General features: G+C 33.3%; 1 protein-coding gene across 2 annotated transcripts; it reads left to right on the top strand.

Moving 5' to 3' along the window:
- Positions 1 to 3,770: 3,770 nt before the first annotated feature.
- LOC129892712 (beta-glucosidase 44-like) lies at positions 3,771 to 13,732 on the top strand. 2 transcript variants are annotated; one of them, XM_055968332.1, is made up of 10 exons: positions 3,771 to 3,816; positions 5,764 to 5,839; positions 5,947 to 6,018; positions 6,212 to 6,299; positions 6,410 to 6,662; positions 11,995 to 12,110; positions 12,208 to 12,422; positions 12,920 to 12,951; positions 13,042 to 13,144; positions 13,235 to 13,732. In XM_055968332.1, the coding sequence occupies exons 1-10, from the start codon at positions 3,772 to 3,774 to the stop codon at positions 13,495 to 13,497; spliced, it is 1,263 nt and encodes a 420-aa protein (XP_055824307.1). In that variant the 5' UTR covers position 3,771; the 3' UTR covers positions 13,498 to 13,732. The 2 variants fall into 2 exon arrangements, with proteins under 2 accessions (XP_055824307.1, XP_055824273.1); XM_055968298.1 differs by having other exon boundaries at positions 13,220 to 13,729.
- Positions 13,733 to 15,532: the final 1,800 nt, after the last annotated feature.

Genomic DNA, 15,532 nt, shown 5'->3' with positions numbered 1-15,532 from the left:
TATATTAGATTTTACTTCAATATCGAGCTTTGTCATTTGATTAACTTCCGATTTGGTTCTTAAAGGGTCTACCAATCAACTTTAAAATAATAAAAAGAGAACAAACATTTTAAGGAATATGAGTAATTAATGCATAAACTGTTAAACACAAGACGTTTGGTCTCAAAGCTACTTTCCTCCCAGTTTATTTATTAATTCCCCTAAAATTATTAACCATGCACCTTGAAAATCTGGGACTTGTGCTGACAGGGGCTCAATACTGTATGTTTTTTTTTTTTCTGTCTCAATTTATGTTATATAGATAGAATTTGAAGAGTCAATTAATTTTAATATGACTTTTAGAAATTTTAAATTGTTAATTATTTTGATTTATAGTATTTTTATGTAATTTTAAATGATATATGTTACTCTCTTTGTCTCAATTTATGTGGAACTAATAGAATTTTGAGAGCCAACCAAACATTTAATGTCTTTAAAAATTTTAAGTTGTTAATTATTATGATTTATATTACCTTTTACGTCATTTTCAAATAATATATGTTACTTCCTCTACCCAATTTATGCGGCACTCAAGGAATTTGGAGAGCCAATCAAATGTTTTATACGTCTTTTAAATATTTTAAGTTGTTAATTATTGTGATTTATAGTACCTTTTACACAACTGGTAAATAATATATGTTACTTCATCTTTCCCTATTTATGTGGCACTAATAGAATTTTGAGTCAATCAAACTTTTTATGTGTCCAATAAATATTTTAAGTTGTTAATTATTTAGATAATTTCAAATAATATATATTACACACTTTATCCCAATTTATGTTACACAAATAGAATTTCAAAACTCAATCAAATATTTTTAATATCTCAAATTGTTAATTATTGAAATTTAGAGTACTTTTTGCGTCGTTTCCAAATAATAGATGTTACTTTCACTATCCCATTTTATGTGGCATCGATAAAATTAAGAGTCAACCGAGTTTTTTATGTCTTTAAAATATTTTAAAGTTATTAATTATCGTTATTTATATTTTTTATGCAATTTTTAAATATATAAAAATAAAAAAAATAAGATAAACAAATTATAATGGGGAACCCACAAGAAAATTATCAAACTACCCTTAAGTGCCAAAGTAGGCATATTGACCTGCTGCCTACTTTGGCACTTTGAAACTCCCTCTTATGTATGGTGATAACTGATATACTAGATATATGTTATTTTTTTGTCTCAATTTATTTGACACAGATATAATTTAGAGAGTCAATCAAATTTAATATGATTTAAGATATTTAAGTTGTTAATTATTGTGCTTGATAGTACTTTTTATGTAATTATTAAATTATATATGTTACTCCCTTTGTTTCAATTTATGTGACACAAATAGAATTTCAAATTTCAACCAAAATTTTATATATTTTTAAATATTTCAAGTTATTAATTAATGAGATTTACAGTACTTTTTACGTTGTTTTCAAATAATACATGTTTTCTCCTATGTCTTATTTTATGTGGCGCCGATACAATTAGAGTCAATTGATTTTTTTTGTATGTTTTAAAAATATTTTAAATTATTAATTATCATGATTTATATATTTCTTTTACACAATTTTTAAATATATATAAGACTAAAAAAACAAGACAAAAATTAAAACAAAAAACCACAAAAAATTACCGAACTACCCTTAAAGTATCAACGCAGACATGTTGACCTGCTTTGGCACTTTGAAACTCCCTCTCATATATAAGGTAAAGTAAAATATTTCATAATCTATAACTACTACTAAATTATATAATTTATAATGTATATTCTATAAATGAGTAAAGAGAAATCCTTTAAATATGACAATTTATATATATAAGTTATTGAATACGTGTGTTTGCACATATATTCCTTTCAATTATTACAAATTTTTTGATTCACACATATTCTTTTCAGTTATTACAATTCTTGGGATTTAACATCTTAACAACAGTTTAAATTTTAAGGGATCATTTGGTAAAGTGTATAGGGATAGTGTTGAATATGATATATTAGTAACATTGACATTAGTATAATGTTTGTATTAGTTGCTGAAATTATTTATTATGAAGTATTTGATTTGATGTATTAAAAATATCATGCATTGCACAACTAAAAAAAATATTTATTTATAAAAATACCCTACAAAAATATAGTGGAAAGGTTGTGAAAAATATGTCGAGGGGCAATTGTTTGTTAACCATGCTAATGCATGCATTAAAATCTTTTGCATTAGGAATATAGATTCATCGGCTTTGCACAATGAACACACCTGAATGAGTTGAATAGTACTTTATCTGTTTGAATTCCAACATATAGGAAACACAACTCTAGTACTTCTTTAATTATTGAAAACAACTTAATTATATTTGTAGATTGTAAATAAGTCCTAAATATTTCCAATAAACCACATTCGAAATATTGATCATAAGATTGAAGTATTATATAAATTGTAATTCCTCGTCACACTCTCTCTGGGATTCAACCCCAATTTTGTTGGGTTCTATATTATTTGATAGCGACTGCGTTATATCAACTAAAAAAGTGTAATTTGTGCGACAACAATGCACTGCACTTTTTTCTTCTTAGTCAGATTTTGTTCCACTGAATTTTTCTGACACAATCTTTAACGATGCAACAAAATGTGTATTGAAAATATGTGTATTTTTTTTCTTCACCTTGATTTTTTTCCACAAGATTTTTTCTAGTAGAATAGGCACATTATCTATTAAGACATGGACAATCAAAATAGAGTGTAATGAAACAATTATTTTATGGATGTCCACTACTCCACAAATAGATCCTCCACTACTCTCAATCATTATGATATTAAACCCCACACCTCCATAACCTTCCCCATGAATGTCACCCATAAACCTCATAGTTAATGTCATGTTTATGTCAATCTTTTGTATGCTTCTATGTAACCCTATAAATAGAGGCATAAGATTTCACATTGTACACACTTGAACACTTGAAAGAATAAGATAAACTCTCATTTCTTTTCTATTATTTTCATCTTTTGATATATTGTACTAAATCTAACCCTATAAATAGAGGCATAAGATTTCACATTGTACTCACTTGAACACTTGAAAGAATAAGATAAACTATGTTTCTTTTCTATTATTTTCATCTTTTGATATATTGTACTAACTCTTTTAGATTTATTTTACAACAAAATCTTCTTTTTATAGGATACAAGAAACTAAATACTAGGAGTAGTATTAATTAAATACAGAATCTCCAATTAATACTCTCTTATTTTGTAAATTCAATAAACTACACACATATTATTTGTTTTTTTGACTAGAGTCTCTCTTAAATTATGTATGATGCTAAAAGTAATTAGAGTTTGTAAATCAGTAGAGATTAGAAAGTGGAATGAATAATCGGGATAAACTTTAATAAAAAGAATGGATAAGTAGGCACACGTTTGTAACGAGCAATATGTCCGCCCTGGCCATACCACTCACATTACCCAATTTTTTCCATAAATAGAATGCTTCCCACTATAAATATCCTACACTCCACTCCACTCCACTCCACTCACTAGCTACTGCTTTTCAGAAATTGAGAAAATGATCAAAGCGCTTCTTGCTGTACTATTAATGGTGGTCATTCAGAGCGTTAATGTGTTGGGAGAGACGGCGGGTTTCGACACCGGAGGATTGAACAGAGAGAGCTTTCCAAAGGGTTTTGTGTTTGGCACATCAACTTCAGCGTACCAAGTAGAAGGTGCGGCTAGCAAGGATGGTCGTGGACCTAGTGTTTGGGACACTTTCATCAAACAGCCTGGTACACATAAATAATTCTATGTATTATCATCATTTTTTGGACCATTTCGATCCAAGTATGAGCTCTTTAATTTCCTTCGTGTTAAAACAGGACGTGAGCCAAATAATGCAAGTGGGGAGGTCTCTGCGGACCAGTACCACCATTATAAAGTAAGCTGAATTGTTTGGCTTAACTTTGAAATCAATTTATTTCGAAGTCTCTTGTTCTAAAGAAAATAAAAATGGGTAACAAACAATTTTTGTTGGACCAATATATTTTAAAAACATTTTTGAGCAATAATATAATTAAATTTTCACAAAAAAGTGATTTTCAAATAAATATTTTTGACAAAAAAACTAATTTTTTTACCTTCTGAAAAACAAAAGCTTTAATATTCAGAATCAAATCACTCAATTAATTTAGATTTGCATTATCATATAATTTATTAAAGGAAGAACGAAACCCTATAAGAATTAAAGAGTTTTTTCATTTTTTTAAAGCTTTAAATCCGATTGAAACATCTAAGAACGAAAAGTAATCTTATTTATTTCACCGTGGTGAATTGCCCCTTCCTTGTCTGCGAGACATAGACAAAGACAAATGCTTTACGTCTTTACATGGTGTAATTTTAAGGATAATATATAGTAAGTTTACGTTGTTACTTTCTTAGAGCCCGTTTGGATGGGCTTAAAAAAGTAACTTTTATGTATGAAGTGTTTTTAGAACTTTGAAGTGTTGCAAGTTATTTTTATAAATAAGCAGTTGAGTGTTTGGATAAAAGTGCTTATGTTGAAAATAAGTGTTTGAATTTTAGGGTTAAAAGAATAAAAAAAGGTAGTTTGGGAATTTAGTTAAAATATAAGGGATATAAAAGTAATTTTCATGGTCAAACAAAATGGCTTCAAGCACTTAGAAAAAAAAAATTAGAAATCCAATTTTTTCATTTTTGACTGACTTTAAGAACTTTATGACTTAAAGTTAGCATTAGGCAAACACGTCCAAAAGTTAAAAATGGACTTATAAGTTGGTTTGACCAACTTAAAGCCCATCCAAACGGGCTCTTAGTTTTATTTTATATATATATAGTCGTATTTGACTAGATAGGAAGTTTGGAAGAAGATTTTTTTTTTTGGCACATATCAAAGTACTCTTGGACTTTGTGGTTTTAAATACTACATAATATTTCTATATTATAAAAATATGTCATTGAGGATAAAATGAGAAGTTTAATATTTTTTTTAAATCAGATAAAAAGATATTATTCTCACACAACAACAACATTTCCAATGTAATTACCCACAAGTAGAATTTTGGGAGAATGGGGTGTACACAAATCATAGAGAGTTGTTTTCGATAGACTTCTTGGCATATATTATATTTTTTAACAAAATTATTTTATGTTTTCTAAAAAAATATAAGAATAAAGAAGTTGAGATTAAAATAAGGTTATAATTGAAATAATTATTTTTCAGAAAAGGAAAGAGTGACATGTAGATGGAGAAATTCAAAAAGTAAATCAAATAAGCTACTGTTGCTGACGGTGTGGAAGTATATTAAATTCCGAATGTAAAACCCACGAAAGAATTGTCTCTGGGTGAAAGCCTCTTTTAACCATCACCAACCATATTGACAGACAAAATGATTAGAACTATTTTATTCTTTCTTGGGATGTGAAAGAATAATTATAGAAAAATTAAGAATCCAATATGATGATCAAGGTCGAAAATATCATTTAACTGTAGAGTTACCTTGTTAACGAATTAATTAATGGATAACGGAATATTGCACCCAGATTAGATTTACGATAAGTATATCCAGTATAATTTCACAAAGTGAGGTCTGAGAAGAATAAAGTATATGCAACCTTACTTTTTGTAGGTAGAAAAGTTATTTCTGATGGACCCTCACTTAGTTAGATTTATGATTTTGTGACATGAAAAATGATTGAATCCTATTTTATGGGTACAGGAAGATATTGATCTAATGGTGAAGCTGAACTTTGATGCTTACCGTTTCTCAATTTCATGGTCCAGGATTTTCCCAAGTAATAATTTGATCATTTAGTTTCTTTTTTCCACTTCTCAACTTTAATACCTAGCCCATTGCATAAATAATAAAATAAATTGTGTTTCACTTACTTTTCCAATGTAGATGGAACTGGAAAAATTAACTGGCAGGGTGTTACTTATTACAACAGGTTGATTGACTATATGCTCAAAAGAGGTAAATTTACTGAACTTGCTTAAATATGCTTTGGTATGTCTATTTTTGGCAGTGTGTATATTATTAGTATCATTGTCACACACACAACAAAAAATTTGATGTAGTTGTACGCTATATCCACCGGTTTAAATTGCTGTACCTGCCTCTATTTAACAACAGTCGATATGGAAAGCTTGAACATCTGTTTTTGCAGACATTACCCCGTATGTTAATCTTAATCACTACGATTTACCTCAAGCACTTCAAAATAGGTACAAGGGATGGTTAAGCCGTGAAGTCGTGTAAGTATATGAAGAAAATTTACCCCAAATTATAATTTTGAAGAATAAAATAAGATTAGGTTTATGACCTTTTTTGTTCCGGAAAGTGATTTGCCATTTAAATCTTGCAGGAAAGATTTTGCTGATTATGCAGAATTTTGCTTCAAGACATATGGAGACAGAGTGAAGAATTGGTTCTCATTTAATGAACCAAGAGTTGTTGCTGATCTAGGATATGATGCTGGATTCTTTGCACCTGGAAGGTGCTCTAAAGCATTTGGCAACTGCACAGCAGGGGACTCTGCAACTGAGCCTTACATTGTTGCACATAATCTGATCTTGAGCCATGCTGCTGCTGCTCATAGATATCGCGAAAAGTATCAAGTAGGATTATATATCCTTTTCTTTTTTCTTTTTTTTTATTTTACTTGCATACACTAATAGTTGTTGGGGGAGGAAGCACCACAACTAAAGTTTGATATGATGAAAATAATGAAAATAAATTGGACACAAGAATTTTACGTGGAAACCCCTCTAAATGATAGAAGGGAAAAACCACGGGGTAGAAGGATCTCACTATTTAATATGGAGTACACAACTCTCAAATACAAGGAGAAAACAACAATTAACACTTCTCTCTTGTAAAAGGAACAACTACTAAAGAGGACACTCCAGACTAAAATATTTATCTTGGTGTATAACTCTCTTTGTATTCTTACTCTCTCTTTCTGGGATGGAATAAATGAGGGCAAGAGGTCTTCTATTTATAGAAAACTAGAAACGCGTAAAATCCGCGTATTGAACCTTCCTTTTTTGACTATGCGTTCAAAACGCGTTTTGTTCCTTTTTTGACTACGCGTTCAAAACGCGTTTTGACTATCTTGCATTCTCCCACTTGAAGATTTAATTGAGAATCAATTAAGTCTTCACACCATCCTTTCTACCCAATTACTGCAATGTTACGTTTCTGCTAGGCCAATAGAAGATCGACACCATATGAACTTATTACTGTTGATCGGCTTCGTAAACATATCTGCCAGGTTGTCATTAGTGTGGATTTTCTGAATATCCACACTGCCTTCTTCCACCTTCTCACGAACAAAGTGATACTGAACTCGTATGTGCTTTTTCCTTGAATGAAATGCCGGATTCTTTGCAAGATGCAAAGCGCTCTGACTGTCACAAAACAGAGCAATCTTCTCTTGTTTGTGCCCGAGCTCCTCCAGTAACATCTGCATCCATATTGCTTCTTTGCTAGCTTGTGTAGCTGCTACATATTCTGCTTCCGTCGTAGATGTAGCCACGATAGATTGCAATTTTAAAACCCAACTTACAGCTCCTCCAGCAAGAGTAAACACATAACCTGTGGTGGACTTGATTTTATCAAGATCACCTGCATAATCTGAATCAACATAACCTTTAACAGTAAAGTCTGATCCTCCATAACACATTGTAACATCTGAGGTACCTTTGATGTATCTTAGGATCCTCTTAACAGTATTCCAATGCTCTCTACCAGGATTAGCTATGTATCGACTAACCACTCCCACTGCTTGTGCAATGTCAGGTCTTGTACATACCATGGCGAACATTAAAGTTCCCACTGCTGATGCATACGGTACTCGAGACATCTCCATCCTCTCTGCTTCATTGCTAGGACTCATACTTGAGGATAACTTGAAATTAATAGGAAGTGGGGTAGAAATTGACTTACAGTCTTACATCTTGAAGCGTCTCAAGATTTTCTTCAAGTAGTTCTTTTGAGAAAGCCAAATCTTCCTATTATCTCTGTCTCGGTGAATTTGCATCCCTAGAATCTTGTTTGCTGGTCCCAAGTCCTTCATTTCAAACTCCCTAGCCAACTGTGCTTTTAAATTTGTGAGACGATCTTTGTTGGGGCCTGCTACCAACATGTCGTCAACATACAACAGCAAAATAACAAAAGCTTCATCACCAAATCTCTTGTAATAAACACAAGGATCTAAACTATGTCTGTTGTATCCAAGGCTTATAATGAAGGAATCAAATCTCTTATACCAACATCTCGGCGCCTGTTTGAGACCGTATAGAGATTTGTTCAACCTGCAAACCAAGTTCTCTTTTCCCTGTTCTTCAAAACCTTCTGGTTGGAGCATATAAATTTCTTCTTCAAGTTCTCCATGAAGAAATGCAGTTTTGACATCTAACTGCTCCAAGTACAAGTCAAATGTAGCACACATCGCCAGGACCACTCGAATTGTTGTGAGTCGAACGACCGGAGAAAATATCTCATTGAAGTCTATACCTTCTTTCTGAGCGAATCCTTTCACCACCAATCTTGCACGATACTTCTCCACTTGATCATTACCATTGCGTTTGATCTTGTAGATCCATTTGTTTCCAATGGCCTTCCTTCCTTGTGGTAATTGAACAAGATCCCATGTTTTATTTTTATGGAGAGCTTCAATTTCTTCTTGCATTGCTGCCACCCACAGAGATGATTCTTGGCCTTTCATAGCCTCGTGAAAAGTTGAAGGCTCTCTATCTTCTGTTAGTAGGCAGTATGCAATATTACTCTCCATAGAATAATCTGAGTGCCAAGCTGGTTCTCTTCTCTCCCTAGTTGACCGTCGAACTTCTGGAGTTTCGATCTCAGCTTGCTCTTGTTCTTCGTGCTCTGGTGCTGCTTCAGAAGAAACTGGAACTTCTTCTTCAACTTCAACTGTAGTAGTCTCTGATTTTTCTTTTGAAGTGCTACCTTCTTTTGCTTGTATCTTGTTTTCAACAAATACAACATCCCTACTGATTACCACCTTGCGGGCTGTGGGATCCCACAAGCGATACCCCTTGATTCCATCATCATACCCTAAGAAAATGCATTTCCTGGATTTTGGATCCAATTTTGATTTTTCTTGGGTGTTGTACATAACATAAGCAGGACTTCCGAATATATGTAAGCGAGAATAATCAGCTGGTTTTCCTGTCCACATCTCCATTGGCGTTTTCAGATCAATTGCGGTTGATAGTGATCTATTGATCACATAACAGGCGGTTTTGACTGCTTCTGCCCAGAATGGTTTTTCCAACCATGCAGTTGCCAACATAGCTCTTGTCCGTTCCAACAAGGTTCTATTCATCCGCTCTGCTACTCCATTTTATTGTGGAGTATATGCCACCATGAACTGCCGTTTAATACCTTCTTGTTTACAGAAGTTATTAAATTCATCACCAGTGTATTCTCCTCCATTATCTGTCCTCAAACACTTGATCTTTTTCTCAGATTCAAGTTCCACCCGCACTTTGAATTCTTTGAAAACTGAAAAAATATCTGCCTTCCTCTTGATTGGATACACCCAACTTCTCCTGGAGTAATTGTCGATAAATGACACAAAATATTTCGCTCCTCCTAGAGACTCCACCGGTGCTTGCTAGACATCAGAGTGAACCAGATCTAGTATTTCCTTGCTTTTAGCAGAGGAACTGCTAAACTTCAATCTATTTTGCTTACTGGTAACACAATGCTCACAAAAGGGTAGTGAAACCTTTTTGAGCCCTGGAAGAAGTTTTTGCTCAGCAAGAATTTTCAAACCTCGTTCCGACATATGGCCAAGTTTACGATGCCATATCATCGTTGATTCTTCAAATAAATTTACTTACGCGGTTGATGCTTCTCCTTCTTGGTGTGTTTCACCTTTAAGCACATATAGATTTGCAGCAAGTTTTTCTGCTTTCATCACTACAAGCGCTCCTTTGGATATTCTCATGACTCCACCATGAGTCTTATATGAACATCCATTATCATCTAGTTGTCCTAAAGACAATAGATTCTTCTTCAAGTCTTTTACATGTCGTACCTCCTGTATGGTGCGAACCGTGCCATCATACATCTTTATTTTGATGGACCCAATACCAATAACATCCAAAGCATGATCGTTTCCCATGAACACAGACCCTCCTGAGATAGGATTATATTGATGGAACCATTTTCTCCTGGAAGTCATGTGCCATGTTGCTCCTGTGTCCATGATCCAGACATCAGCGAAACGTTTTCTGCCTTCATTATTTGATATTGCCTCACTACATAAAATATCGCCATCATCCGAGGTACATGCAACATTCCCTTGAGCATTTGATGGCTCAGGGTTTTCACTCTTCTTCTTGAACCGACAATCTTTCTTGAAGTGCCCTTTCTTGCCACAGTTGTAGCACTTGATATTCTTCTTACTTCTTGATTGAGATCTGCCATGATTGTGACTCCCACTAGGGCCACGTTCCGTTGGTCTTCCTCTCACCATCATCAAAGCTTCAGCTTGCTGCGAACTTGCTTGTCTGTCTTCCTTATTTTTGCGTCTATTTTCTTCTTCCAAGACAGCGGCTGCAATTTCATCGAAAACTAGACTGTCTGTATTGTTCGTCAGGTTGATGATGAGTTGATCATACGAGTCAGGCAGACTTTGAAGTAGAAGCTCCGCACGTTCAGTACCCTCTATTTTACAACCCATTGTTGTAAGTTGCGAAAATAGAGTATTCAAAGTATTGATGTGTTCAGTAACTATTACTGACATGGACTCTGTCATTCGAAGAGTATACAATCTTCTTTTTAAAAAGATTTTATTATGCAAAGACTTGGCCTCATACAACCCTGTAAGAGTATCCCATATTTCCTTCGCCGTCCGTTTTTCCGCCACACTAGACAGCACTTGATCAGCTAGTGCCAAGTGTAGATCAGCAACTGCATTGCTGTCTATGTCGTTCCACTTGCTGTCATCAACAAAGTCTGTGGGCTTGCCTTCAATTGCAGCTAAGCAATTTTCTTTTCTCAGTATTACTTTTATTTTCATTTTCCACAATGAGAAATTAGTTTCATTGAATTTCTCAACGTCAAACTTTGTTGTACTCGACATTGTTATTTGCTTCACACCCTTTTAGATCGTTTCTGAATATTTTTGCGAACAATCGTGACAAACTGTACCGTCACCGAAATTTACTATTCACGTGACGTGAATAGTACTATTCACCAAATTTTACTATTCACGAAAATTTACTATTCATGAATAGTATCTTTGCATAAAACATACAGAATAACCGAGGGCTCTGATACCACTGTTGGGGGGAGGAAGCACCACAACTAAAGTTTGATATGATGAAAATAATGAAAATAAATTGGACACAAGAATTTTACGTGGAAACCCCTCTAAATGATAGAAGGGAAAAACCACGGGGTAGAAGGATCTCACTATTTAATATGGAGTACACAGCTCTCAAATACAAGGAGAAAAAACAACAATTAACACTTCTCTCTTGTAAAAGGAACAACTACTAAAGAGGACACTCAAGACTAAAATATTTATCTTGGTGTATAACTCTCTTTGTATTCTTACTCTCTCTTTCTGGGATGGGATAAATGAGGGCAAGAGGTCTTCTATTTATAGGAAACTAGAAACGCGTAAAATTCGCGTATTGAACCTTCCTTTTTTGACTACGCGTTCAAAACGCGTTTTGTTCCTTTTTTGACTATGCGTTCAAAACGCGTTTTGTTCCTTTTTTGACTACGCGTTCAAAACGCGTTTTGACTATCTTGCAATTGTGTCAAAAAGTTTACGCCATCAATTAATTTTAGCCTGTTATGTATAATAGTTGTCTTATTTTCCGGGTTACTAATCTCACTTTATGTGGACAATTACTTGTAGTTATTTTCTAGGGACATGATAATGCAAAGTATTTCTAAATGCGACAGGAGAAGCAGAAGGGAAAATTTGGAATTATCTTGGATTTTGTCTGGTACGAACCACTGACTAGATCTAAAGCGGACAATTATGCAGCTCAAAGAGCAAGAGACTTTGAATTGGGATGGTAAGAATTTGCTAACACGGCACTATGTACATTACTTAATAGAGTGGTCAATTTTCAGTGATATTTGGTTTCCTTAAGTACTTAACTTGCTATGCAGGTTTTTGCATCCTCTAGTATATGGCGAGTACCCCAAAACAATGCAAAATATTGTTGGAAATCGGTTACCCAAATTCACAACAGAGGAAATTAAGATGGTCAAAGGATCAATTGATTATGTGGGCATAAACCACTATACTACCTTCTATGCATATGATCATCTATCCAAACTAAAAGCCCTTGCCTACCGGCAGGATCAGAACTGTGGATTTGCTAGTAAGATTTTTACTTCTTTATTTTCTGATATGCCCTTAAAAGTCATCAGGTTATTACTCAAAGCGATGAAGTAAAGTGAAGTGAACTGGGATTATCGCTTCATGGGCAAAGTCATGAGCTTCACATAAGTGTGCACATAAAGCAATGATGCAAAAAGTGATCACTACAAGAAGTAGTAGATTCCTTGAATCCCAACTTTATAAAGTTGGACTAATGTTATCGTTGTTTTACATTTAATGCTGAAAACTTGTCTGCGTTTGATCTGCGTATACCCTACCATCCTTAGATCCCACTTAGCGGGATTTCACTGGGTATGTTGGTCTTTTTTCATTTCACATAAATGCTGTTCTTCACTTATTGCTTTCACTTCAAGCCCATAGACCTTGTCACTTTTTCACACTTTGCACCTTTAAAAACACTGGCTAAGCCAAAAAATGTTCTGCTTCTGTACGTAAGAAGTTCTGTTGATTCCAATTCATTCCTTTTTGCTGATGCAGATGATCGCAAGGGAGTACCAATCGGTCCAAGGGTAAGCACATTGAAGTTAACGTTTTTTGAACCTAAAAAGTACTATATCTCACCCATTAGCTAATTCCATCTCTAATTTTAATGCTTATAGGCACACTCCTATTGGCTCTACATTGTGCCTTGGGGCCTCTACAAAGCTGTAAACTACGTAAAAGAACACTATGGAAATCCTACCATCCTTCTATCAGAAAATGGTATACTTGTAAAACTTTTCAAAGCTGCAATTACTTAAAAATCACTCCGAGGACTTAACAGCAGATGAATTTCAGGTATGGATTATGCAGGAAATATTTCCCTTTCAGACGCATTGCATGACACCAAAAGGATTGATTACTACAGAAGTTACTTGGCTGAACTAAGGAAGGCTGTCGATGAAGGAGCTAATGTCATAGGCTACTTTGTGTGGTCGTTGCTAGACAACTTTGAATGGAGAATGGGTTATAATTCTAGATTTGGTATTGTCTATGTTGATTACACAACACTAAAGCGATATCCGAAAATGTCAGCCTATTGGTTCAAGCAGTTACTTAAGCGCCATAAGCATTAAGCTTCTACTTTCCCCCTTGTATTGCATTTTACTCATTAAAAGTGTGTGCTTGTTTAGGATATGCCTGGTTAGAGTAATTATCACCCATAAGTTGATGAAACTCGCTTAGAGGCTAAAATTTCTAGTCCGGGGTAGAGTTTTATAGGAGGTATGTCATATATCCTTATAAGTGGCGGAGCCAGAATTTATGTGAAAAGGTTCAACATTTAAAGAAGTAAGTCAAAAAATGAAGCAAAATGGGGAACAAAATTAACCTTAATCTACTAAATTTAACTTGTTTTGTCATGTTGCGTTTCTTCCTATTTTTACCTTGATCCATTGAGTCTTTTTTTTTAAAAAAAATAATATGATTTTTTCTTTTATTTTGTATTGTTCTACTTTATTTTTATTTTTTAAAATTAGTGTTCATACAATCATATGTTACTTTGAAAAATGTCAAGATTCTTTAAAAATGTATAGGGATTAAGTTGCTAATATTATAATGCATATTAAAAGGCTAAATAAATGGCATCGCCGATTTTTAGTTTATTTATTCAATTTATAAGGTTTTTCATTTGTAAAAAGTAAAAAATAAAAGATAAGCAATAAAAAAATCAAATAAGTTTAATTTAATCTCTTTAAAAAAAAATAAGAAAGCGATATCATAAATATTCATGCCTTTTAAATTTCTTCGTTCAATCAAATTTAATTTAACTTATCTTAAAAAATATTTTTTCTATCTCAATTTCATGTTAAGAACAATTCATATATTTTTAAAGAGTTTCTTTGAATTAATATCTAAATAGAGAATTACGTAAATAAAATGAGCAATAAAAATAAAAAGAATAAAATACAAAAATAAAAATAATGTGCCTAATAAATTTAAACAAATGAAAATTGGAAAGGAGAAATGGCATAAAAATAAAAATAATGAAACAAAAAACAACAATGCTCCACATTGAGCCCGAATGCTTTTCATTGAATCAAATCCACGACTTTAAGGCAATTGTTGAACCCCTTAACCACTAAGCTAAGCTCATTGTTTGTGTCAAAGGGGGTTCATTTTAATATATATATACTAACAGAAACAGAATTTAACCCTATATATACAGTGTAATTTTCTAATGAAAGGGAATCGGGCGAACCCATGACCTCCATGTAGATCCGCCCCAGCCTTACAGCAATCTGAACACTGATGTTTCAAGACTCAGTTATTGTTTGTACTATTTTTCTACAACATATTGGACCATCTTCTAAAGAATGAAGAGAACAACTTTTAGAATATCTGTATGAATCCACCATTTCCCAGTCCATGTAAGCACTTAACTTGTAATTCCTTAGTCTTCAGAGACTTTCTTCATCTCCACTATTGAAAGTTACAACAAAAACAAGTACTAGTAGTTAATATCCAAGTCCATCACTTATACTATAATAGTAATCCATTTACAAACTTGCTTATTTGTATCATCATCAAATTCCTTCTAATTTATAAATTCTATGTATTTTAGGAATCCCCCTCTTTCTGTCACTATAAACTATGTTATGATTATGAGCATGTTAATTAACATATAACTTCAATCAAAGATGCTAACTATCCTCCAGTCCCTAAAAATTAAGTCATAACCATATTACATCTTCAATTAGTTCTTTTATTAGTCAATTCACAGTGCATAGCATGATTTGCATCACAGTTTGTATAAAAGTGGGGCTAATAATTGAGAAAGTGAAACCACTTGTTAATTAATTCAACTACAAGGCATGATAATGGTAACTTCAAGCACTAACCATATATACTACACTTCTACTCTCCTCTACGTTCCTTGCACTTAATCTTAGCCCAAAATTAATATAGATTCTGAAGAAGCACAAAGCCAATTCAAAGCATCTGCTGTTGGTTGATATGCTCAAAATTACACTTAAATATGATGTAACACGGTCGTATGCAAATATAGTAACAAAATGAGGTTGGGTTAAATTCAACAGAGAATAGACGCAAAAAAAATACGGTTTGAACGATTATTTGATTAACAATCTAATTTATATAATGTGAAAGTAG

This window comes from Solanum dulcamara, chromosome 1 (genome assembly GCF_947179165.1).
Source record: "Solanum dulcamara chromosome 1, daSolDulc1.2, whole genome shotgun sequence".
In the NCBI taxonomy this organism is placed as follows: Eukaryota; Viridiplantae; Streptophyta; class Magnoliopsida; order Solanales; family Solanaceae; genus Solanum; species Solanum dulcamara.
Note: the sequence above shows the minus strand (reverse complement) of the source record. Positions and strands in the feature narration are given on the sequence as shown.